The sequence below is a fragment of the Ruditapes philippinarum genome, unplaced genomic scaffold (assembly GCF_026571515.1).
Source record: "Ruditapes philippinarum isolate M1 unplaced genomic scaffold, ASM2657151v2 ctg1627_1_1_1_1, whole genome shotgun sequence".
Lineage (NCBI taxonomy): Eukaryota > Metazoa > Mollusca > Bivalvia > Venerida > Veneridae > Ruditapes > Ruditapes philippinarum.
The window spans coordinates 102478-129452 of record NW_026862749.1 but is presented as its reverse complement, the minus strand read 5'-3'; the positions used below and the strand labels follow the sequence as shown (position 1 = coordinate 129452).

The 26975-nt window shown below is 33.0% G+C and overlaps 3 protein-coding genes across 3 annotated transcripts in view; 2 read left to right on the top strand and 1 right to left on the bottom strand.

The window, feature by feature from the left end:
- Window positions 1-7838, top strand: part of LOC132720096 (uncharacterized) — a 50214-nt gene extending 42376 nt beyond the window's left edge. Inside the window, exons 15-16 of the mRNA XM_060704083.1 lie at window positions 1188-2228; window positions 4709-7838. Of these exons, the coding sequence (XP_060560066.1) occupies window positions 1188-2228; window positions 4709-5388 (1721 nt within the window). The 3' untranslated portion in view covers window positions 5389-7838. The remainder of the gene's footprint in view (window positions 1-1187; window positions 2229-4708) is intronic.
- Window positions 7839-11884: 4046 nt separating this feature from the next.
- On the bottom strand, window positions 11885-16177 carry LOC132720092 (uncharacterized). The gene is made up of 3 exons (XM_060704080.1): window positions 15310-16177; window positions 14816-15037; window positions 11885-13244 (listed from the first exon to the last, which is right to left on the bottom strand). The coding sequence occupies exons 1-3, from the start codon at window positions 15554-15556 to the stop codon at window positions 12904-12906; spliced, it is 810 nt and encodes a 269-aa protein (XP_060560063.1). The 5' UTR covers window positions 15557-16177; the 3' UTR covers window positions 11885-12903.
- Window positions 16178-16215: 38 nt separating this feature from the next.
- LOC132720095 (nardilysin-like) overlaps window positions 16216-26975 on the top strand; it is a 37190-nt gene continuing 26430 nt past the window's right edge. Inside the window, 7 exon segments of the mRNA XM_060704082.1 lie at window positions 16216-16318; window positions 20455-20544; window positions 21388-21488; window positions 22862-22979; window positions 23465-23582; window positions 24436-24539; window positions 25479-25536. Of these exon segments, the coding sequence (XP_060560065.1) occupies window positions 16216-16318; window positions 20455-20544; window positions 21388-21488; window positions 22862-22979; window positions 23465-23582; window positions 24436-24539; window positions 25479-25536 (692 nt within the window).

Here is a 26975-nt window from a genome sequence, read left to right as displayed (position 1 = left end):
AAAAATTCTTTATTTCTGCATATTCCCAAGCAACAACAATACGAACTTCTTGGAAATCACAGAGGCATTTGCATGTGTCACTTAGGATTTGATGTTTGTCTTTGATAAAAATAACTCATGATGTTTTTCTAGCGATTTTGTATCTAGTTGATTTAGTGAATTACCAAAACCCGGTAGCTACAGAAGCTTTAGGTTCTAGTTCGCCAGGATAACGGAATTGGAATTATTTTTATGCAGTTAAAATATATCTCAAACATTAAACAAAATCTCACTGGCAATATAAAACTAGTTGATGCATTTTTGATTTGTCACATGCGTTTTCACACCGACTTCAACTTAACTAGCCGCTGGTAAATTGTCATCTCTTATACATCAGGTTTCAAACCAGCTATATTACATAATCTAATTATTGATCTTTCCGATAAGTGTAGTTTTAGCAATGACTTATTTTGTTCATTAATTTTAATGAAAATAGACAATTTGATAACTTATTCCACCCGTTTGTAGTACAGATTTTCAATCAGAGTAGGATTTTATTACAATGGCATCTGTACGAAATGAAATAAATTTTAAAGACTTCGTTGCCACAGGGATATTACACTTTTTCATTATCCCTCGTGTACAGAATTAATCGTGCCGATACTAGATTATATTATTTTCATGTTATTTTGTTGTGATTATTTCTTCCGATGGATCAGTCTTTCTTCATATAAATGTCACGGAGTTTCAGTAAATATGAAAATCATCATTTTCGATGAAAGTTTCTTCGGTATCAAATGATAATAAATTATAAAACGTTTTCCGACAAAATCCTTAAAGTTTTCCAGGATTTCCGTGACGGTTATCAGATATACACCTAACAAATAATCATAAGAACTCCATCTTTCAGTCGCCCGTGGTTCACCTCGTAATATAAATAATATGACGTTAAACGTTATTAATATATTATTATATTCTTACAGGATCCACAAAATTCAATTTTTTACATGAATGTATTAAAAATAAACTGTCATCTATCTTTCTACCCCTAAGCTTTAAATGACTTCGTATTAATTTCGCTGTGGAATTGATCAACCTTACAGTACATGTGTTGTTACCCTTCTATTTTGTTTGATTGATTTTCATTCCTAACATCAATAATAATACTTCAAATAATGCATGCACTATACTTTTTAACATGTTTCTAGGTGATGACGATGTAGTGTTAGATCCCTTTCTCTGTTCAGGGAGTCTAACAGACATTAGAGAATTAATTGAATCGGGTAAGCTGCCAAGCCAAAAAATACTTGATGAGATGTGTAAGGTTTACGAGAGGAAATCCCAAGAGATAGCTATCACATGCAAGGCAATTGTTGAACATATAAAATCGAAACATGCCGGTATTGTACATGTTTGGGCTGCTTATACAATTCAAAACCCGCATAAAATAATTTTTGTAGTAATTGTGAAAGACAAATCAGAAAATGACGATAGGACAGAGCCTCTAAGTTTAGATAAATTGATTACGTATTCATTTGTCAACCAATACGTCGGCGAATTTAGCTCAGAAGGCTCAGAGGTAATTAAGAAACATACCTCAGCTTCTGAAGGATTTGATGAAGAGTCCTATCAAAAACTTCAGAGCTGCATTTCAAAACACTCTGAAGATCTGATGAAGAAGCACAAGTATCTGTCAATTATATCTGCATGCTCAAATCGATCAAAAGGATTTGACGAATCATGGGAATTGGTGCCAGAAAAATGTATCGTCCTTTACGTCCAGAAAAAGAGTTACATTCCAATTGATGAAGAACCATTTAAAACAAATTATGACGACATTCCAGTTGATGTTAGAGAAGGGGCCTTTATTCCGTACGGACATACTGCCGGGGAAAAGCTAGATCCTGTAAGAATGGGATGTCAAATAGGTGGAGATAGTTTTAGCGGCACCCTTGGCTGTTTTATAGATCATCCTCAATACGGAGTTTGTGGGCTGACATGTGCACATGTACTTTTACATTCATTGAAGCTGAAGCGGTTGAAATCATTAGGTATGGTGAAATGGCCATTGCATGGTATGTCCACAAATGTTTATCAACCTGCTGATAACCAGTCTGTATTAGGAAACGTTGTTCAACTTATCTGCAAAAAAGGCACAGGCAATACCTGTGGAATGGATGTGGCTTTGTTCAGAATCACAGACAGACAACCGAAAACGGCAAATTTCCCTGATGCAACGGCAATTTCGGGTATCACCTTGTATTATTCTTGTATTTTTTTTTTGAATTTTGTATGCGTGTAAAGTTAAATACTCACAATTTTAAGCTCACCAAAGCACAACGTGCTATAGGTGAACTATTGCATCACACACCGTCAGGTATCCGTCGGTCTGCACTTCTTTAAACAAAAACTCCCTCTAAATCTTTCTTGGAATGATCCTTGTGTGATATTTTTTTTAAATCGTTTAAAAACATCATACCATGCATTATATACTTGTCATATATAGCAGCCGAAGTAAAGCAATTTTATAGTTATTTCCTCCAAAGCAGTGAAAAAGTTAGAGCTAAGGTGCGCTGCATGAAACAGCATGTAGCTGACCTCTACCGATTTGATAAAATTTTGCCCTGCCCAAGGGCGTCATGGGTTTTCCTAACATATTTATTGCATTTTTTTTAGCCATCCTCTCTGATCTTTAATGGTTAGAGCTTGAGTGGCCTCTACTTGTTAAAATAATATCCCTTTGGTCAAAATGAACACGTCCATGGGGGTTATGGGCTTTTTTAGCTCACGGTGAGCTTTTGTGATGGCCCATTGTCCGTCGTCCATCGCCCCAGGGGTTATTGATTTTCCTTATATGTAATAAGTAAAAACTTAAAAAATCTTCTTGTGAAAATCAAAAAGAGGTAGAGCTTAGACATTTGGCATGAAACATCTTCTAGTAGATGTATACACATTTTGTTTCAATAAATGCGATAAGGTCAAAATAGGCCTCACCCAATGGGTCATTTGTATTCCTTATATGTATATAGTAAAAATAAAACAAGAATAAAAAATCAAAAATGCAATGGCAACGTTCACAGGACGAAGCCTCCCGAGGTACCAAAAAAAAGCCCTGGGTTCAAAATTGGCCCGGCCACAGAGGTCATTGATTTTCCTTATAAATTATGTATACAGTAAAAATTAAAAAAAATCTACTTGTTTAAATCCAAAAATGATAGAACTTAGATATTTGGCATGAAACATATTCTAGTAAATGTCTGCCATGTTTGTGGAAAGAAAACCCATAGGGTCAAAATTGGCTCGCCCCAGGGGATAGAGGTCGACAGTTCCTTCCTTGTTTCTGTTATCTTTTTATTAGCACACTCTCACTTAGTGACAGGCTGAAATGTTTAATAAAATGGCTGCAAGAGCTAAAATTAGAAAACAACAACAACATCTAAATAAAATCTAAATTTGGAAATAATTTTTACACAAACATTGGTGACTACAAAATTTGTTCAGATTAAGCTGTCCCATGTTTCATATTGTGCTTCTAGGGTAAAAATCGTTTCCAATTTGACCTTTTGACCTATTTCTCAGGTGAGCTTTCGGGGCCCACTGAGCCCTCTTGTCTTACATAAATAAAATGAAGTCTAAAAAGTCAACTCCTTTGAAACCGTTTAGACTATAGTTTTGATATTTTTAAGGCATTTTTTAAGTAAAACTATTGGTTGCCACAACTTTACTTTTGAAGGATTTCAGTGTTTGTGTTTATGTTTGGCATGTAAGTATTTCGTTTCAAAACTTATCTCATGTCAAGTTGTTTTGGCTCAGCTCGTTATTTTTGGCTTTTGATCCTTATTTAACAAATTTATCTTACCGTTACAAAACGTGCTCATGATGAGCTATTGTGACCGAGCTATGTCCGTCCGTTTTTCTCTAAAACCACACATACCAGATCTAAGAAATTTGGGATAAAAATCATTTTGTTTACTTTTATCAAGTTTGTTAACATTATAGTTCAATGGTTTAATTTGGTCCGACCCAGGGGTAATGGGTTTTTTCTATATTTGTATGATTAAATATCTAAAAATCTTGTTCTCCAAAATAACAAGGGCTAGAACCGTTTATTTTGAACAGATTAATTAAAATTACATGACTTAATATAAAACATAATAACACGATGTGCGCACCAAAGGTTTGACCTTCTTTGTCACTGTCAAGGTCAAATTTCGTCATTTTTCATTTCATTTATGTGTCTTTAAAACCTATAGAAATAAAGCAAAATCATTGGGTAGAAATATCACTAATAATGACATATATAGGAAAATAAGTTTCATTGTGTGGATACTACAGTGTCTTCAGAAAATTATTATATTATTATATATATATTAAGCATGTAGGCCTTATTGACCTTAACAAAATTGATATCATGATCCTGGGTTCAATACTGGTTATATTTCTATGCTCAGGACTAAGATATTAATTAATCTATATTGACTATAGGTTATAGACTTCCACATTTAAGTCTTATTTTTTGAAACGTTATTTTTATTTAAAAATATTTTATTAACAAACAAAAACGTATGCCGCAATGCTTACTTATTGTTTTGTGACATTTTAACACACTCCTTAATACTTTTATTGGATATTAACTTAACATTAGTAAAAATGCTTATGGTTTAAGTTAATAACACTGTAACTGTTAATCAAAATTCAGTGTTTTGATATATTTACGACTGTATTACAGGATCAAGTTTTCAGACAATAAACTATGACAGTTGGCGAATGTGTGACACAGGTATGCTGAATTTAACGCAAGATCGTGTTGTGAAATTTGGATCGACAACAGAATTAAGAGATGGAAAAATCATATTTGATGCTATGGGAGTAAAAGAATTAGAGAGCTGTCCACTGTTTTCAGGATGTGCAACTATAACATTGTTTAACCAAATTGAAGTTAAAGATCATACACATGGCCTTCCTTTTGCTGACCGAGGCGACTCAGGGGCACTTGTCTTCGTTGTTGACGACAACAATTCTCAACATACATGTATAGGGATTGTAGAGGGAGGTACAACATACGGGACAGTAGTTGTTACTCCTATTGTTCCTATATTAGAGGAACTTAACGTGCCTTGTTTAAAAAGTTTTGAAACAGAAATAAATTTGTCTCATATCCATGACAACATAAATAACTTAAAAGCACATATAAACATAGTGGAAAGTGGTGTTCAGGGTATGCATGGTGATATTCAAGGTTTACATGGTGATATTCAGGGCATGCAAGGTGAAATGCAGACTGTTCGCCAAGACATTCAGAACGTCAACAGTAACGTGCAGGCTATAGGAAGTGCATTTCAAGGTGTACAAACACTTAGCAGTGATATTCAGATAATAAAACAACATCTTTTAAATCCTCGTCCGTAAATTGATGAACATGATCAATTATGATTGACAGAATCGCTAAGCTCAGATAATGACCAAAATGATTATTTCGCGCTTAAATATTACATCCCATGCTTTATGCTTTTAAGAATACTAGTGAACATTTTTATTCGCTGTTTGTAGCATTATAATTTTAGGGATTTGGTCGTTTTTTATATAAATATGATTTCAAAAACAAAGTATGATGTAGTATATGTGTAGGTTAGGACACATCCCTCCTTATTTGGTCATACATAATTGATCAGGTTGTTAAATGTTGTTTCCTAACGATTTTATTACATTTACTTTAAACAAACTTTTTTGTGGTTTAAGTTATATAAAGCCATGTTCCTTCCCCTGTTATGGTATTCAATAAGAACTATTTTAACAATGCTAGGTATTGTAGGAAGACAGTACTTTATGTTGAGCTCAAACTTAGTCTTTATTTAGTTGATACACAGAAAATAAGATATGTTTAACATGATCAATCCAAATTTCCTTAATGAAACCATAAACATTTTGAATACCTTTAGAATATAACAATGATTCTTGTCTTCTTTTGTTTTGCTTTTTGTGTTTTTTTCTTTTTATCCTGTTTGTTTGTTGTTGTTGATTTTTTGTATAATTAATATTGTGTGCATATTTAACACAGTCAATATAATATAGTCAATGTACATATAACCAATATTTTTGATGGACGTTAAGTGTAAAATAAATTGACCTTAGAACGGTCGTTGTTTGATCTCTCACGCTCTGGTGATATAGTGTCATCACTCATCTTCCGTCTATCAGTCAGTACACACTTCTTTTAGAAGAATCTACTCCTAAAACCACTTGTTAAAAAGAAACTAGGAATGATCGTTGTGTGATCCATTTTCAAGTTCTTCAAAATATCCGTTTTAGGCGTACCTGTGATTACCATGAAAACCGAAAAAAAACTTTAAAAATGAGGTCATGTGTTTTTTTTCTAATATTTATATATAGTAAAAGTCATCTCCTTCAAGAATAAAAGCAAGTGACATATGGGATGTTACACGAATGACCAATTCATTGCCATTAGGGTCAAAATTTGCTCCCCTTTCGGCGGCCATGGGTTTTCCCTAAAATGTAAGATGGCCCTCTTGTCCTTATTCAGCTTTATCATATTATGAAATATGTTTCGAAGTTCGTGGCACTAAATAACTCTTTACAGAAATAATGTGCGCTAACAATGGGCATACTATATGTGTTCACCGATACTCGTTTGAATAATTGTATACTAAATTACTTTAGAGTCTGTTTCAACATCTTTAATGTAATATTTCTTTTGAATGTGTTTAGTTAATTTTGAAGATAATATGGGATATTGAAATATAGTCTTAAGATATGAAAGCGATAAAATTATGTTTTTGTTGGCTAATACATGTATGTTTACGTATGAAATGTATTGTTCACAAACTTGTCAGAGCAAGTTGTGACTGGATATGGAATCAATTTTCTTACTGCTAATTCTGTAATATGTGGTTTATGAACATATATTAAGTTTTTGGGTGTTTGGGAGTATTCTGCTAATTATGTTACAACATTAATGATTGCTTTATCCTTCGCATATCAATTTAAATACAATATTGCGTTGCATAAATCAGTAGCTGTACGTTTGCCGATTACTTTATGTCCTGAATAAAAGTTTTTTTTCTTATGTTTTTCAGTATACTTTTGCTTTGTTTTTAATAGCCTTTAATCATATAATTCAGAGGCACAAAAGGGTGATCATTTGCACGTGCGCGTTTGTACATCGCCTTCGTGCATAGCTGCCCCCATAACAGAACTGTTCCTCGATGAAAACACTATGTCAAATAGTAATTTCTATACAGGAAATGATGTTGTGTCAAATTCATAGAACAATTGATTGAATAATAATTCACTAGATCAACAAGATTTTCATAAGCTGACAAGGAAAAATGCCCATCGATGTACTTCAAATGAACATGTGTAAATGTTTTCCTAAAAAGGAGAATTCCTTTCATTATATGTTTACATCAATATTGACATTTAGAGATGTCAGTTATTTTTGTATTCATAGCGAAATAAAGGAGTGAATGTTATCATAATTTTTTGGCTGTGTTGTTGTTTAATGATTAATAGAAGAATTGTACGGTATAGAATGATTTGGTTTTTATGAATATATATTTGCGTTTAGTTATTATTTGTTATAATCATACATCTTCGAATGTGTGCGAGGGAGTGATTTTTACTGACATAACAATTTATCAATTTATCCCTAAGATCTTGATCAAATCATCAGATTAGTGAATAACAATAAGAATATCACCACATTATATTTGTTAACAAAAGAACACATGTCAATGTTGGTGGTACAATCTTTTTTATATTCAAATGAAAGATTAGTGTAGAGATTTATCAAGTTAGCATGTGTTAGTTCCTTTGACTGCTTGAATAAAAGTTTAATCATATTTTGGTAATTTGTTTTCCTTGTACCAAGTACAGTATATTTTGCTTTGTTTTAATAGTATTTTGTGTAATTCAAACTTTTAGAAGCCCAAATGAGTTATCACTTACAAGTGTGCATAACAATGCGACGTTTACCTCAATTCCGACTGTGTGCATAACTGATAGCCCTATAACAGAACTGTTCCACTTCGACAATACTATGCCAAATGATATTTTCTATACAATTGACTAATTCATAGAACAATCAATAAAACATATTTCAGAAGTTCTACAGGCTCTTTATTAGCTGACAAAGAAAGATGCATGCCCTACAAAGTGTCACAAATATATCATCTTGTAAATGAAATTCATTTTTAATCTCGATATTTCAAAGTTTAAAAAGTGTGCCACAGTCGTTTTTGTTTAACTAAATAGCAGACTTCTACTACAATAATATGGATAAGAAAATCTTGAATGACAAACATTTAAGGATTAACATGAATTTAAGCAATGCAATAAAAGTTTTGTCAAGTGAATAAATCACCATCGATGTTCTCAAATGTTTATACGTATGAACAAATACATGTATGCCAAGCCATATGCAGTTATGTACGGAATTACCTATAAAAGTTACTTGTGTCTTAAACTTTGTCATCGGAGTGAAATAAGCCAGTGTTGACTTCTCCTATACAGTTTTCTGTACACGCTCTGGTCTGGTGCCGGCTTGCCGTGGCGTATTTCGTTAGAATTCTACTGAAGCAATAGAAAGCAACCTATAACTCAAAATCTATTCGAATTTTTACCGAGACTCGGGTCGCCCTTATTACAAGATTAACCTGTCTAAGCTGGACTCAACATTTTTATTGGGCCAACCAATAGAGGCTAAAAGCCTTCAATTGTGCCGCACTTTAAAAGCAGCTAGAGTCGCTTTAAACGCAATGTATGATCATTCAAAAATATAAAGATGTTAGTTTTCATGCTTTCTTTTAATCAATCATATTTACGCTGACGTTTGACTTACTTTTATTCATATGTCTGCTCTAAAGTAAGTTTTCGTTTGGTCATTTAACATAAATATTCATCTGATTGTTCGTATTTTTTTATATGAAATTTCGGGTCATTTTATCCTTTCCGGTATTGAGTGAATTCACTCTCCAATGTGGACGTTTCCGCAGTTTTTTTTTTTTCGCGAATAAGGTCAGACTCTCACATTGATTTTCCCATAGACTTACGTCATGAGAAATGGTCCCTAATTCTACCTTAAAATTGAGCTATTATGCTTAAGAGGTGACACATATAAATGATCTTGTTATATTGAGGTAGCCTACAAGTTTTTTTTGCAAAATGACTTCAAAGAGAATATAAATGTTTTTTTGTGGGGCGTCTGCGCCGAAGTGGATAAGGTCGTTGACTTCAAATCAAATGAGGAAGCTATCTAGCTAGCTTGCGGATGTCGGTGGTTATACTCAGGTGCCCGTTCATGCCTGAAATAATGTACGGAAAGGCATCTGAGATCTGCCTCTACTAGTAAAGCTGGAACGTCGCCATATGACCTATACTGTGTTGGTGTGATGTGAAACACAATCAAACAAACAAACATGTTTATTTTGAAGTGTCAAATCTTTTGTAACGCCGATTATTTAGGTTGACATATAAAACCTAGCATAGGGACACTACATGTTATATCTCCATTTATTAAATTCAAATTATCAATACACATAGTGGAAAATGAGTTTTGTCGTACTGACTTGTTGATTCTTCAGGTTTCTGTATCTTGCAGATGTGTCACCAGGTCACATTATTTTTAAAAATGAGAAATTGTTTGGCTCAATGCCATTACTACTGTTCTATAAGTTTATATAAGGTCATATTTTGTCTCTTTAGTACTGTTGTGTTGATAGGTTTTAGTATCATAAGACGGTCTTCATAGCTAAAACCATTCAGTTCTGTTGAAATTCGTGTCGCCTTTCGTTATATATTTCAATAAATTGCATTGAATGTTCTTTTATGTAACTGAAAACTGATTTATACAGACACCTTAAAGAGTAAACGTTTCATTTATTAAAAAAATATTTTGGTCATTCCTGATTATTTAATACTTTTGTTAACCATCTCAAGATCATGAGTCATGTTTTCAAAAAGTACACTTATATCTTTTTTCCAGGTTGATGTGGGTTGGGCAGGGCTACGGGAACACTATGGTTATCGGTCATTATATAAGTAGGTTGCTAATCTAAATATATTTTGAACTAGTTTACAATAAGGAATAGAAACTTTTATAAGTCAGGCGTTACTCCCGACACCGAATGTATTTGAAACTTCTTGAAGAGTATCCAGGTCTTTTATAAAACTTTATTTCACGGCAAGGCGTACTATCATCAGCAAATATTTCACCCAACGATTGTAATTTGTCTGGTATATCATTTATATGATAAAACATATGATGAAGAGGACAGGCTACAATAATGAGCCATGGAGGACTCTTTCTTTGTTTACCTATAAACCACTATATGCTGTTCACATCTACTTAAAATGTTTTCTATCCAGGAAAGAACAGTCCTTCCTCAGAATTTCAATTTTAATAATAGTTTTTTTTTTTTGCATTGACGTATTAAGGGAAACAAACTTAAAAGAAATGTTTGTCTGAAAAAAACAACAACAACATTGTTTATAGTTAAAATATTTGGCATGTCGCATTGTCTACCAAACTTCTACACAAGGTACACACACTACGGTTAAAAATGGCATCGAGATAACTTTCGTGTCATTGACTTGAATTGAAAACATATTTTAAACATTTAATCCACACAATTTTTTTAATCTTTATAGCTTACATATTAGGTATGTAGCCGAACGAACCTTCTTCTACGAATGTTAAATAAATCATTCGCCGAGGTTGTATTTAGCCGAGCACAAGATATCTTTTTTTAGGTGAACTTGTATAAGAAAGGATATTGAAAATAAAACACATTTATTCAAGCTTCATGAAATATAAGAATTATGTTGCACAACACATTGTCTACTAGAACTAGCACAAGTTAAGTAAAACTCGCCTCTGGGTCAAAAAATGGCACCGCATCGGTGTCACATTTTATACAGTGACTTCTGTGCCTTCTGGGTGTCCTGCTTGGGTGTGTCCGGGGGCGGCGTCCTGTGAACGTTGCCTTTGCCTTGTTGATCTTTATTCTTGTCATTTTGTAAAAGAAATAAATTTTCTTATAACCTTCAAAGCCGCCAGAATTTTTGTATCTAATCTTGATATTTTTCAAATGTTATGCTCTGGGTGTTGTGCAACATTTTTGCGTCGACTCAAATTTGTAAAACTCTTTTGAACAACATGACATAGAAATAGCTGTGCCTCATAGACAGCTTATCTCTACATTTAGATAAATAGCGTGTAGCAACTGTGAATTTCTTTAAAAAATCATAACCCAGGTCAGGCCATGGATAATTCACCCCACTCAAGGTGTAACTTCTGTAACTATTTCACATAGACCATTGCACAGGAAAATAACTTTGAAATATCTTCTCCTCAGTAGAGAAAATGCTTATAACCTAGATATTTAGCATGAAGCATTGCTCAGCAAAAGATAGAATATAATAATGTCATTAACTAATTCAATGTTAGTCTTTTCATATATGTTAAAGCGTGTTTTTCTTTCGTCGTCATTTAAGAAATGTTCAAAGGTCAAATATTTGATCACATACAAAAATACAAGGGATGAAACACTGTAAGAGAAGTCTCTTCTGGCTGAGGGGTTGCCTTTAGAAGGTGAGTCATAAGAATTGCAGCTGACGGTTGTCCATGCGTGAGCGTAATAGACGACTAAATGGGTTCGAATTATTGGAGTCTACGCATATAATAGCTCTTGCAGGTGAGGTTTGTTTGACCTCTGATATTGCTTTGAAGATTGTAACAACAAAGGTTAGCAAAAAAATCATCTTTTCTGATTCTGTGCCATATGACCTATACTGTATTGTTGCGCCGTAAAACCGGGCAAACAAACAGCACTACATGTATACATCAAAATTTAATAGCATAGTGAAAGCCTTAAAAAAATATGTGAGTCAGTATTTGCTGTGGAAGGTTATAAATGTAAAGGGTTATTTTTTAGAACAAGTCTATGTATGATACATGTATTTTATTAAATATTTATCTCCGATTAAGTATCACCAAGAGAAAACAAAACAAAAACAAAATAACAAAATATTCTATCATGATAATGACACAAAAGTTGGCATGACTTTAACAAGTAGAAAAATATATTAAATAGGCATATTACATAGAAACCATAATGAGCACCAGTATAATAAATATACCGTTATGACAAATGTTTGAGACAATAAAAATGAACTTGAAATGGCAAACCTTTTTCGTCCAGCTGATAATCTCAGCTTATTAAAGTTAATGTCGTTGTATCTAAAAACCAAACAAAACACCATACTTAAATGAAGATTACAATTGAAGATCTTGTACAGAATGTAAACTAAGGGAGGATATGATACATTGAGAACATACAATATCAATATATTTAAATGAAATGTTGAACCTACATTTTGAGAAAATGTTTGCTAAAGGACGGACAGGTGAGTCAGAAAGAAAGGCTTTAACATGAAAGATTGCACTGATGTATTATGATTATGTAAAGATAGATTTATAACGTTAGAAGTTAAAGAAATAAAGAAATTGTCAAAAATAAAATGGAAAAACAAACAATAAAAAAAAACATATAAGACATGAATAATGATTTGAGACATTGTTTGATACAGACAAAAATACGAGTATATAAAAGGAAACTTTAACTGTCTTGTGTTATAAGTGCACTTCAGTTACAGTGCAGGAACTGTTCATTTTAGGCACTGCCGTATAAAAACAAGCAGGAACAATAGCAACATAACAAACGCACAAAAAATCATTAAGTATTTGTGCAAAAACAATATTCTTTTCATTCCAGCAAAGTTTCTCTCTTAGCCGTCTCGAAATAATATGTATTCTAAAATGTTTTAAACATTTAAACTCATTTTTACCCCCTCCCCCTCCCCATAAACTCAACTTGTACATTATGATACACACAAATTTGTAAATGATTATACAAATTGTCCTTCCGTAATCATTTTCGTATAGGTCGTATCCTCCTGCCTCGTTTTCAGATCTTTCCTCTTCCCCGAGTTTCTGTCTTCTACCATTAAATTCCACATCTTGTCAAGTTTTTCGTTCATCTCCACTTGTAACTTCCATGCTTCCAGCTGATGTTCAAACTGTGATCGGTGATCCGGAAGCTGTTGACTCGCTACTCTGCGCATGCCCGAAGATTGATTGCTCCCGGCGGAAGTTTCAGAGTATGCCTTGGAAGACCGTTGATTTTGTTCAACAAATGTTGGTAAAAGTGACTGACCGACTGTTTTCTTTTGAAACGTTTCAGTCATTTCTGAAGATAAAGATATCACTTATTTTTTATCTAAAAAAGATATCCAATATGTATCAGATGATATAGAGGATATTTGTTTAGTTCAGTGTAAGATCGGAATATATTTCACCGAGTGAGCACCAAAAGGTATATTTCACGAGTGGCGCAGCCACGAGTGAAATATGAACTTTTGGTGTTCACAACGTGAAATATATTTCGATCTTACACAAGACTAAACAAACTTTCTTTTTATTATATGCAAAATAACGTTTTAAAAAGAAATTAAACCTAATACTGAATGAAAAGCGCGCCAAATAATAATACAACGTGACGTCATTTACGACGTCACGCCATTAAGTTGGTACCCAGTTCTGTGCACGCTGGTATTTCACTGAAACAACGTAAGGGGCTTAGATTCAAAACAGTGAAATTATCAAAGTGGTAATTTCACTGTTTCAAACAGTGAAATTACCAGTTTTATATCACTGATATATTTCTATAAACCACCGAAAAGCATGTAATAAATATTTTTCAAAGTCCATAGCTACTTTAACTGTCAATACAACCTCTAAAAAACTTCCTCTGGGAATTTAGTATGTGGCGTATTGATCAAACCGTTGAAAAATGACCAATTGCTCATAAAAAATCAAGGACTGATCATATTTGACGACTTTTTGATCAAATTTAATGTTGAAATGTTGGCAAGGTCATCGAAAAATGACCCAGGACGTCGAGTTGTGGCAGGATCAAAATCTAATGTTTCACCGGCATCCAGTATTAGCGAGCTCGAAGGGCCTTGCTCGCAAAGCTGAGCTTACGGTAAACGCGAAGTATCTGCTAGCTAGATGATGGTTTTAAAACTTTCGTCCGAAGTACCCGAATTGACAATCGCGTCGCAACTTTTCGAATTATATAATAACCATAAAAGCCGAGTTATCGATTGAAAACGGAAGCGTAGACTGGTGTCCTACGCAGTTATATTGAGAACCCAAATCTCCACACAGTGTCATTCCCTTAATTTTTCGTTAAATTCTGCCAAGGGAGGTAATCACTGTGAGGATTTGATGGGAACCATAATAGGACAGGGAACCAAATAAAGAGTGTATATAAATACCGAATGATAATTTTAAAACGGAAAATGCAAAATAAAAATGAACAATTATTGCATACTATTTCACGGGAAAAGTAAATCGAGCTCGCATTGAGGTTTACTTTTTTCATATTATAATCCTCTTATCTATTTGATTGGTAACTTTTGAATTAAAGGAGTAATACAAATGTTAGACTATCAATGTAAAATATAGACAATAAAGCTAATATTTACTGAAAATGAGGGACCTAATGTAATCCATTAAATTACACAATTGAGAATATTCAGCTTAAATACTTATGTAATATTTCAGTTTATTTACATTAGCATATTCTATTTTATTTTAATCGACTGAAGCGATCAACTTAATAGTTCATGTGCCCAATTCAATCCAATGTATATAACATTAGACTGTTTTCACAAAATTTATGTCATATAATCATGTATAAAAGTATTAAATGTTACAGTTCATGATGATCGTCTGCTAAGTTATTTTTATTACCTTTCGATATTTGAGCATCAAATTCTTGTATAATGTTCATCAATTTGTCAGCATCGTTTTCCTCCGACTGTGTTATCCACTGAGCAAGAATTTTGGCGCACATATCTTTGTCAAGGATATCCGAATGCTCAATGTCGTCTGCATCTTTTTTCCTGCCACGAGACTGTATTGTAGATTCGTTAACCCCGACAACCTCGACAAATTCTTGCCAAGTAAGATGATCTATATAATAACAAAATGTTTTGTAATTAAAATCTCATACCGAACAATTATAAATATGACAATCCCAAAATTTTCTCAAAATATTTTCATCTGATTTTGCATACTAAGAAATTTTCGAATATGTTACTAAGTCTTGTAAAGTATGGAAAGGTTTGATTTCCTTTGATAAATTTTGCAATTTAATTCCAAGATTTTGCAGTTGGCCCTGTGAGACTAATTCGCAGGGAATTATTGCTAAATATTTACTTGAAGAGATTGCTAAAAACGCTTACCGAATTTATTCACCAGTCTATAAATAGCGACACGTATAGCCCATGGTAGTTCGTCTGCAACTCGCACAATTCTCTTCCGGTCTATGACATGCTGGCGCATGCGTTCAATACCTTCTCTAATCACACGGTCGTCCGTACGGTCTGAGGTCAACGACTCGAGCATCTGTTTAACGTGACCTAGTTTGTTGGACGTGCTTTTGTCGAGCTTATCAAGCATTTTGGTACAAATGTTGAGAGATTCCCTCATCTCCTTTAGCAAGATCTGAAATTACACAGAAGCGCTTGCTTCTTGTTATTTAAGTGATGCGAGAACGCTGCTTTTTGTTATTAAAGTGATGCAAGAACGCTGCTTTTGTTATTAATATGATACGAGAACGCTGCTTTTTGTTATTAAAATGATGCATGAACGCTGCATTTTTGTTATTTAAGTGATGCAAAAACGGTCCTTTTTGTTATTAAAGTGATGCAAATACGCTCCGTTTGGTAATTAGTGATGCAAAAACGCCGAAAAGAGCATGCATCTAACGACACTTATATATAGTTCTTATTGGTTAATTAATAATAAATTTTGGGCAGCGAAATAAAAGATAATTATGAATGCTACTTCAGCATGAACATTTTGTAGATATAATATTTGATTGCTTTACATATTAAGATATATATTTATAAAGCACAACTATTGATATATGGTTACATAAAATCCTCAATTGGATAAAACCAATGACATGCATTCACCACTCGCTGCCATTTCAGTGAAAAGGAACAAAAATGTACCCATAGACCTTATCCAAATTAACAACCCTTTATAAATGGTTGACATCTGCAACAAAGTTAAGGCTGTCATGGTAGACCATATTTAGCATAGAATTTACAGGATGTAGGATCCCACATCCATGTACTCCTAAGATGCCGACTGTAATGCAGAGTCCTTCACCTCTTGCATCCAAGTGGATGCAGAATATATATAAAAATACTGGCTTAATAATTCACATCATAAGAAAACATTCCAGTACACACAAGTGATGCTACATGTAAATCTTGTAAGATACATGTAATAATCAGTAAGTATAACGGTTTAATAAGGAGTCAGACTGCTTGAATTTGATGTTGGACATATTAAAGATCCATTATGCCTCAGAAATGCTACCGATTTTATTTCTTAATAACTTTTTACTTTTCGTATCTTCTTACAACTTTCAAAGTAATACACATTTGTCATATACATTGACTATCTTTTGCAACTATAGCTCTGTTGACAATAGGTATAATAATAGGGCATAAGTATTTTATATGGAAGTCAAAATACTATATGTACTTTGTTTAAATTTTGCTCTCTTTATTACACGTCACTACACGTTCAGCGCTACTTTCCTCAGTTGTTAAACATCTAACATACTCTAAATCCATCATTCAAACACTTTAAAACAAACGTCCGACAGTTCTAAAAAAATAAAAATAAATACTTCTCAGGCATAACGTGCCTTTAAATGAATAGCTTGACCTCCTTGAATTCGTGGTCGCACCCTTATTAAAGAAATTAGATCTATTGGACCCCCTTGAAATTGAAAGTGATGATTACAAATCCCTGCGGCATACGTACATCATTGTTTTTCAATTTAATATCAGCGTTTGTTCTCTATCTTGTGTTTTCCTGCACATCCGCTGTAAGTTTTCCTCTCATTTACATGGACGTTCCTGCATGCCCTGATGTAAATACTGAACGGGTTACATTTCAGGATGTTTGAAAGTCGCAATGTGGCGTCATTATTTTCCTGTAAAAGAAGATCGAAATAAAGGATAAAATGGATTTAAAGATGCTTGTAAAATATGTGCCACTGATAGTCTTACTGTTATGCTTTCCCGCCAAAAAACAACATCGGCCAATATCGTAGCAACTCGGTTATTTCCGGAACGTTATTTTTCAAAATATTTTTCGAGATTTGAGTATCATATGATGTAGGTCTGGACTTATAATGTCTTTGAAAATTTTCAGATAATTTACTTATTCCGTTTCACTCCAGAAAAAAGTCATTTTTATTATTGACTTAAAGCTGCATGCCTCCAGATGAATAATTATTCAAAATATTTCAATAAAATCAAACTTTAGAAAAATGTACTAAGATTTTAGGAAAAGTAAAAATGTTCAAGATTCAAGTAATAATCTGCATGTCATGTGCGAATAATGACTAATTGTTCAGTATTTATAACTATATTTCTACTGCGTTACTAACTCAGTAATGACTATTTTTGCATATTTTATCCTCTTTTTAGAAATTTACGTGGGTTGTAAGTGCCATTGATAATGTGTAAGTTGCTTCCTTTTGGTTATTTCACTAAAAATACTTTTAGATACATTTTTAAAATTTTCATGAAAATTAGCATGGATATTGAGGCTTTAAAAACAAACAGCGTTACCAGGGCTGGGAATCAAAACTGCGTCGTATCCTACAAAATGTAAACAAATGCCGCCATCTTGGAACGAAAAACGTATGTTTTTGTTTATAACTCTTATTATTGGAAATTACTGAAAACCAGATATATGTATTAGCACGCTTCACTATTTTCCGCTTCGTTCGGTATATGTTGCTTGCACAACTGTTTTGTAAAACAAAAGATTTAGCGAACTTGCAATTCGAAGCGAAGCAGAATTTTTATGAAAATGTGTGGATATGATGCAGTTCATATTGCCTTATCTATCGTATTTTCCTTCAAATAAATTATATACTCATTTCAGAGTTTACCATCAACTTTGAAATAAAATTTTGCATCATTTACCAAAATCTCATTAAAAATGAATGTTTATTTTCTAAGAAAATAATGATTTTTACGAAATGATACGACACAGTTGTAAATAAAATATGATACGACGCAGTTGTATTTTTATTGCAGACCGCATATATTGATTGATCTATTTAATTATGTGTTAAGTAGTCTAGAAATTTGTGTTAAACTTTGCAAATTTTTTATCATTAAGAATGCGCACAAGTAACCTTGTATACAACTTGAGTCGAGGGCAGAGGTCACTCATTGGTTCCACGAAAATGGAAAATGTAATAAAAATTCTATTAACTTAAAGGCTTCATTTTTGGTCGCATTTTAGCACCTGTTTTAAGCGTCTGCAAATTCCATAAAGGTGTATCGAATACATCGCACATCCATATGCGTGTTTTAGTGTTGCCTGAGCATGCTTATAAATTTGTTCCCGTGAATTCGAAACTAATGCGACAATGCCGTTATTACTTATGTCTTTTACGAGCCAATTTTATTGTATTATTTGTTTAATAATCGATGAGAACAGATAAGCTTTATTATTTGAAACTTAAATCGGTATTTGAAATAAAGAATTTTTCCTCTTTAAATACATGATTATGAAACTGCTCATGCATTCTGAACATTAAATTCTTAAAATTATATTATAAATGGTTAAGCTGCAAGTAAGGTATGCGTTTCGTTCAGTCAGTTTTTGTTCAGCTGATTTTGTCGCATTGCATTCCTTAATCGACGATGAGAACAGGTCTACGGAATGAATTTTCGGGATATTAATTAGATATTCGCACTAAAGTATCATTCGTCTTCATTAGAAAACTTTAGATTTTCAAAATCCAGTTACAAATGATAAAACAACAAATTATTTTGTAAGGTAAGTGTCCGTTAGTGCACCGATAGATTTGATACAGATATATACGCGACATTATGTTTAAAATTGAAGCCGGGTTAAGAAAATTTTGGTCAGATTATCTTCATTGAATTTTCCACAGACTTGAGACATGGCATCTTAACATAAATTCTAAAGTGTTATTTTAATTTGATAATGATTTGTCTGACACAATTAACAATACAAAAAAATCCATAAAATGACTTCAAAAAGGATTACCCCCTATTGAAAATTTCTCTGCTATTCACACCACTGACACATACTTTTTTAAAAGAAATATCAAAGTAAAAAAAGTGAGTAAGAAAAAAAAACTTCATTTCAACAAGAAATTAAACTTTATTTTTTATGATTAATTCGAATATTTGTAATCCAGAAGTTTATAAAAAATACTGCTTATTTGCAAGCTGATATTTAAGACCATGGTTAACATTTAAAAACAAAGAAAAAAAGTTAGACAGGTTTGTCCAAATGAGGCCGAGCTGTTTATGTTTACTTGCACTGAACTGCTGTGAATTTGAAACCACCAGGGTATTTTAATTCTTTCGTGTGGAAAACCTATCAAGCTTGTTTTAAATTGTCGATGGTTCTCTGCAGGAGCAACAATTTGCCTGATATAATGCACAAAGGCTCACCTGAGGTCCTTAATTACTTTCAGTAAAGCTAAAGTGTAGAGTGAAAGTTTGAAATAAAACCACAAACAAGCAGTCAGTCTACTAGGAGCGTAGCTAGCCAAAATGAATTTTGTGATTCAAGTTGATAGACCTCTATACTTTTGAGAAAAGAAAAGAGATAATATTGAACATTCAGGAAAATATAAGCAATTATTTCAGATATTAAGATTAACAAAGTAACATATTCATGCTTAACTGAAAAGTAGCTTTGCAATCTAAACTATCAAATTAAATGTTATAATGGACATGACATAATGCATTCTAAATAATCAAAAGTATCAGTGCATTGCTTTAACCCCGAATGATGTGAGTTTTTATCTAACGCAAGGGATTATTCTGTAAAATGAACATATATTGCCACAATAATCTCTGTTGCAAAGACTGCCCAAAAATACAACTGCGTCGTATCATTCCGTACAAATTTTTATTTCTTGGAAAATAAACATTTCTTCTAATGAAATTTTAGTAAATGGTGCAAAATTATATTTTGAAGTTTATAGTGAACTCTGAAACGAGTGTATAATTGATTTGAAGGAAAAAACGACAGATAAAGCAATATGAATTGCGTCGTATCCACACAATTTCAAAAGAATTCTGGACCGCTTCGAGTTGCAAGTTCGCTATAACTTTTGTTTCACAAAATAGTTTTACAAGCAACATATACCGAACGAAGCGGAAAATAGATGAGCGTGTTAATACACATATTTTGTTTTCAGTCATTTCCATCAAATAGAGTTATACACAAAACATACTATTTTCGTTCCGAAATGGCGGCGTTTGTTTACATTTTGTAGGATACGACGCAGTTTTGATCCCCAGCTCTAGTAGTCAGCAGCTGCTCTGTACATAATGTGGGGAGTTTCTCCGACCCAGACAATATCCCTGGATTTGCTCACTTTCTTGAGCACAGTAAGTACAAAATTTATCTCTTAGCCTGCTTGCGGCAGCATATATTATACCCGTGCTACATGTGTGTCATTTAATCATAGTCTATGCACTGTTTGCATTTCAGTCAGTACTTTTTTTCTTCCTTTTTTCAGAAATAATTATGATTTTTGTTCAAAGTGAAAGATGGACATGTCCGTTTAAAATATATAGCCTGATATGGATAAGTTCTTCATTTTACCATATTTTTACAACAGAAAGTGATCCTGATGTTTAAACATTTTTCATATGATTTTATATGTTGATTGCATAACACAATAAAAATCAGAGAAAACGTATTAAAATCATTTAAAGTGCATGAAATAAATTGAAAACTTGTTAGTTTAAAATGATTCATCAAGTTACATTCACCTGCGTACACGATCTGTTATATTTTTTGTCAAATAATGTTTCATACAGTTCCCACTTTGTGTGAAATATATATTGATCTTTATAAAAAAACTGACAAATTTGGTGACATAGCCGTATGGTTAACACGTCAGACTTGTTACCTAAGGATCTGTAGCTGTCTGGGTTCAAACCCCGTTGGAATCAAGCCATTGTATGCTAGAGCAAGGAACTTTAGTTTTACTGCTCAGTTCTTGTTGGTCCCAGGAAGGGATTTGAGAGTGTGTCTATAAGCTTAAAGCTTCCTACACAATCAAACTAACATTAAACTTAAGCAAACAAATGTTACATTTTCAAACATAAAGATATTGGATGTTGATATAAAGTATTTCAATGAGCATTTTTGACTCAGCATCACTGCTTAATCTTTATTTAGAATTAATCTCGTCAGTAAATGATCAGTATATGACAATATTTCAGTGGTATTTATGGGAAGTGAAAAGTACCCAGAGGAGAATGCCCTTGATGATTACCTCTCAAAACATGGTGGCTATACAAATGCTTGGACTGATCATAAAAGGGTAAATGCTTGTTTATTTTACTGGAAATGAAAACATGTATATTTTAGACAATTTTGGTAAACATTTGCTGAAGCATTCACTGTAGTGTAAATATTTATAAGTTTCCTGTTTGTTGCACCTCTAACCCTGTTGATATGATATTATGAACTTGTCCTGCTTTGATTTGAAATAATCCATTTGAAATATTAAGTGGGACTTGTATCATACACATATAAGTAAAATTGAACAGCCAATAGTATAGTTTCTAGTCAGAGTACACTTCCGTACATACAGGCCTAGCTCTACACTGGTGGCTTAGGTAATCCAGTATAACTGCTTGCGTTGGTAGTAATAAAGAATAAGCTTCCAAGGAGGGACTTTCTATAAAAGCTTTTAGCTTTCTAGCATTTGATGGTATTATGTTGTGTATATAGAGAATATTCAAGCTTTTACTATAAATACATGATTTATTTTCATCGATTTGTATGAAAATAAATATTTCATTAGTGGCAGTAGCCACAAATGAAATATGATAATTTTCATGCAACATGATGAAAATAAATCATGTTTATATAGAAAAAACTTGAATTTTCTGTTTATTATTTACATTATTTTCATTTTTTTCCTTTTTAGACATTACAATTTGACAGTCTTTCCCTTACATTTTGTGTACTGGTAGAATATAAGACAAAGTAGTCTGGCAAGACACCAGTGAAAATTCAAAACATATGTTTCACTGCAGTGAAAAATAATTTTTTACAGTAAAAGTACAGAAAATGAAAATACACATTTTATTTCTAAACTAAAGCATACGGTGAACTTACGAATGAAAGAAATGTTGCTGTATCTATATACTAGAATAGACTCCATGGTCTAACCCAGGGGTATTATGTTATTGTTCTCTCTTCAGTTTATTGTAAACAAGTTTTATTCCTGAAATATACAGCCATGTCTTATCCAGAAAATTACCATTACTGATATAATTTACAACCGAGGGATCATGTATTCGAGCCCTATTCATGCCGTGACCTTGATTTCTCATATGGCAGCTGTAGTGGTTAGATCCAGGAAGTGGACTTGAAAGTGACTAAGTTGCATGACCTTGTTTCGCAATCCAGCTAAAATAAATATGTTTAAGCTAAATTGTAATGTTTACATACCGGTACTCTTGTCTGAAAACTGCTGTATATGGAGTGAACTGTAAGTTTGTATCTAGGGTGTTAGATTTTCTACCTTTCTTTATCTCTCCTAAAATAAGACTATCAAATCAAAGACAGGTTTTTCTAGCACTTGTGTACACAGTAGATAATCCTGTTTGATACGCCAGAATAATTTCTGTTTTAGAAACTTTAGTAATAAATATTTTTGTTCAGATTTATCCTATTATATTACAGACATGCTTCTATTTTGACGTAGAGCAGGACGCCTTTCGTAAATCTTTGGACAAGTTTGCTCACTTCTTTGTTGGACCATTATTGCTGCAAGATAGAGTTGATAGAGAGATAGAAGCTGTCGTCAGCGATGAGATGCTATTTGTAGCCTGACTTGATGGGTCTATCCTTTCCTTTAGTGTTGATTTAACTTTTAAGTTAAAAAATGCTGTATATCTTCATATTCATCATGAAAAGTATCATTAGCATCAAATCATCTTGATTGAGTTTTTTGTTTCACTACCATTTTGATGCCCCCACCTAGGGGTTGGGGGTAATAAAATTTTGTCATTGTCCATCTGTCCTGTTGTGGGAATGTCATGCTGTCAGGCCATAGACTGACAAAACAATGGAATGTGCAATTGTGTCTTATTAAGGCATATCTAGTTTGGCTTAATCTATTAATGTGCTGCTTGGAAACTTTGAATTTACTTTATAATAATTATCACCTTAATTTTTAGGCATGACTCTGTCATGGATTTTGATAGAATTATGTCCCTTTGTAGTTTGCTGTAATTCACTGTTTTGAAAATCATATGGGGTATACATATACTACATGTTGTTTTTTTTCCACAGAATTTCAAAGAACAGTTTCTAGTGATAGTTACAGACTTCACCATATCTTGATTGCTACAGCTAAACAAGGAAACCCTATGTCTAAGTTTCTGCCAGGTAAAATCACTTCACATTTTATGTTATGTAGGGAATATTTGTATGTCTGTTTCTAATACTGAAATACAAATGTATATTGTATGAACTGAAAAACAAGTATTTAGGTGTAAATTTCTGTTGTATATCATTGCAGTTTTAAAGATATATTCAGTTAAAGAATATAATGTGTAAAATTGTCTTTTTCAAAAAGTCCAGTAAGTATGATTGATATTAAATTAAAACTTTGTAATTGTTCACCCGCAAAATTCTAAAAAAACATTTTCACTTTTTAAACTTTGTTTCAAGGTAATTAATAGTCCGGCTCTAATAAATGAGAAGCATGATTTCAACAATTAGGATTTTTTAAATATTTTTTTTCGAGATATAGAGATAAATGCAAGAAAATGAATGTAATGAATGGTATAGTAATGGTTTTATATAAAATAAGATTAGGTCATCTTTGTTGTTTTAAGCAACTTTAATGACTTTGATGTTCTTTCAAATTGTTTCGCACTGGTACATGCTTGATACTTTATAGGTACTCTCTAATGATGCCAAATTCAACAGAACTGACCAGTTTTGAAATATTACTCTGTTATCATGTGAGCTTAAATTTGGAATGTTTTTTTTTTTAGTCTTTAGTTTATTTAGTTTGGTTGTGTTGGAAGCTGAAAGCTTATTGAAACACTTTCGAATCCGTTCCTGGAAACAACAAGTACTAATCAATTTATGTAAAGTTTCTTGCTCAGGGAAACAATGGCTTGCCCCTCGCAGGGGCCAGCAATTTTAAGATTACCAGTCCGATGTGTTAACCACTCGGCCACCCTGCCACTTATCTTGTATTTTATAGTCTTTTAAAAAAACATCATTTGTTATCTTTTTCTACGATTAAAGACTACACCAGCAGAGAAAGGCATTGATGTATACGGGCAGCTTAGAGACCTCTTCAACAGATATTATACAGCACAGTATATGACTCTTTCTGTACATTCAAAACGTATGTCTAGTATCTGTTAAGACACTTTAATCAAGCTTTACCATCGTCAGATATTTGGCCTGTTTCCGGCAGCTTACTTTACCCATGCGACTTGTGTAGACCAAGATCAGCAGTCATGTCATTTTTTTGTTTGCAATGCTCGCAATTTAATCAGTAAATATTTTGTAATTTTCCCCTAAAAGATCAATGAATTGTTTTGTGGATATGGAAAGTCCATTTAGAATAATTAGAGGGGTAAGGATTAATATCATCTAAAACATTTCACAATCTGTGGGATTAGTTTATACAAGCCTTTCAAGGCTTTTTAAGTTCGAATTTTTGAAGAATATGGAAAGTTATTGTAGTCATTCAGGCGTCAGTGTTGGCGCCGTACTTTTATTAAGATTTTGCATGCAAGCAGAGATATATTTATTATCTATGTCTCTGGTGCAAGTTTGTATCACCAAAACTACTGATTGCCAAGCACGCTGTCTTGCCAACAGCTCTTGTTAAAAGAAACATTCACCCCAGATTAGTTAAATAGAGTAAATTTTGAAATAAAACTTAAGAAAAAATACTTTTGTATTTGAAAAATATGTTATCTAAGAAAGGTATTCATGTGGTGGTTTCATTTTGCATACTTGCATTTCCTATCGAAGAAGCACAGTGGTACAATCAATAGTATAGGATTTTACCTGTTTGAGTCTATAAGTTTTCTAGCTGACATCCCCGGATGATTAGATTAAAGACACTTTATATGCATTTCATTCTCCCCTGCAGACACTTTTAATGTATAAGGAGAAATTTTTAGCTAGTTGTGGAAAAATATAATAGTTCTTGTGCAAAGTCCTGCAATTTTTAGTAGGGTAGTGCAAACTAGCATTGTGACTTCTATAACATTCATGTATTGAAACAAATTAATTAAATTAACCTAAATTCCTTATCTTTTTACAGACAGTCTTGACACTCTTGAAGCCTGGGTCAGAAAGAGTTTTAGTGGTATAAATAACAAGTAGGTACAGTACAACCTTTGTAGAGCAACTCCCTGCAGGAGACAAAGATTTTGGTTGTTGCTGAGGGAGGTTTCTGTATAGGGGTTAAATTACTTGTTTAGTCTTACTGTCAGTGTTTTTGCAAAGAGGTAATTGCTATAGAGAGGGTATGTCTACTGAAATTGTACAAGACTTAAAAGAATTCCATGTCGAGTTTATTGGTAATAATGTAATGTTATGTATGGAGGAATTGATAGTGTTAAAAGCAAAAATTATAAGTTTTTCATCTTTTTTTGAAAGTTAATGAACATGTTCCTTTGTAATAATTTGTAACATGTTTTCGTTTGAGAAATGTTGCTTAAAAAATGAGCCATCCAAAAGATACATCAGGGGGGCTGCCAGAAGGGGAATGTGCTCCCTTCTGTTGGGGGGGGGGGGGAGGTGAAGGGGGGGGCGGTAGTCCTCGTCATTGCCAAGTAACTTTTGGACTTGTGAGAGGCTAAAAATGACCCCAGGTCGATCATAAGATAACGTGTAACCAACGCTGAAAAGCCAATGTCTCTATCTCAATCCCTTGATAAATTGCAGCACTTTGAAAAAAAATTTGATGGAAAAAATCAAGGCAAAATAGTGATTTGTGGCAATTTTGAGATGTTCCCTCGTTGCCATGGTGACAGGAAATTTAAGACTTAGCATATCGTTACAAAGGCAATGGTCCAGGCAACATTTATTCCAAGTTTGATTAGTGTTTAAGCATTTTTTGTAGTTTCATAGCAGTTTGAACTTGTAACAGGAGGCTTTTCAATGAAAATGGCAATTTTTCACAATATGCTCATGAGGGTAAGGGTTAAAATGTTATTTAGAGGCCGACATGGAAGATTGGGAAACCAAATGTGTAGCCTCTTACTTACTTTACTTTACTTTACTTTACTTTACTTTACTTTACTTTACTTTACTTTGCTTTACTTTACTTTACTTTACTTACTTACTTACTTACTTAGATTTTTTCCTGGGGCCTTTATTTTAAGATATTTTGCTAAGTTTTAAAACTTATACCTTGTTTCTCATTGACATTCATAAAACAATAAATGGTATATTTCTATGTTTTCAATATGTTCATGGAAAGTAGTATGAATCTAGATGTATGCTGCTTTAATATACTTGCTTAGAATGTGATTAGCCTCTACCACCAGTATAGAACCAGGCCAGCTTGCAAATCTGTGTAGTCTGACCAGGCTCTATACTGTTGGTAGCCCAATTTTTGAATTTCGATGAAAACTGATATTTTGTGATACTGTTAATTGGTGAATTTCAGTATTAGTTAATGAAATTAGTGAAGTACAGTAAAGAAATTATAAGGTCATATTTTGCCATATTTGTTTTCAATTTCATTTTCTACTTTAAATGAATATTTAATACCCAGTTGGTGCACAGAAATTTCTATAAATATCCTTCAGAA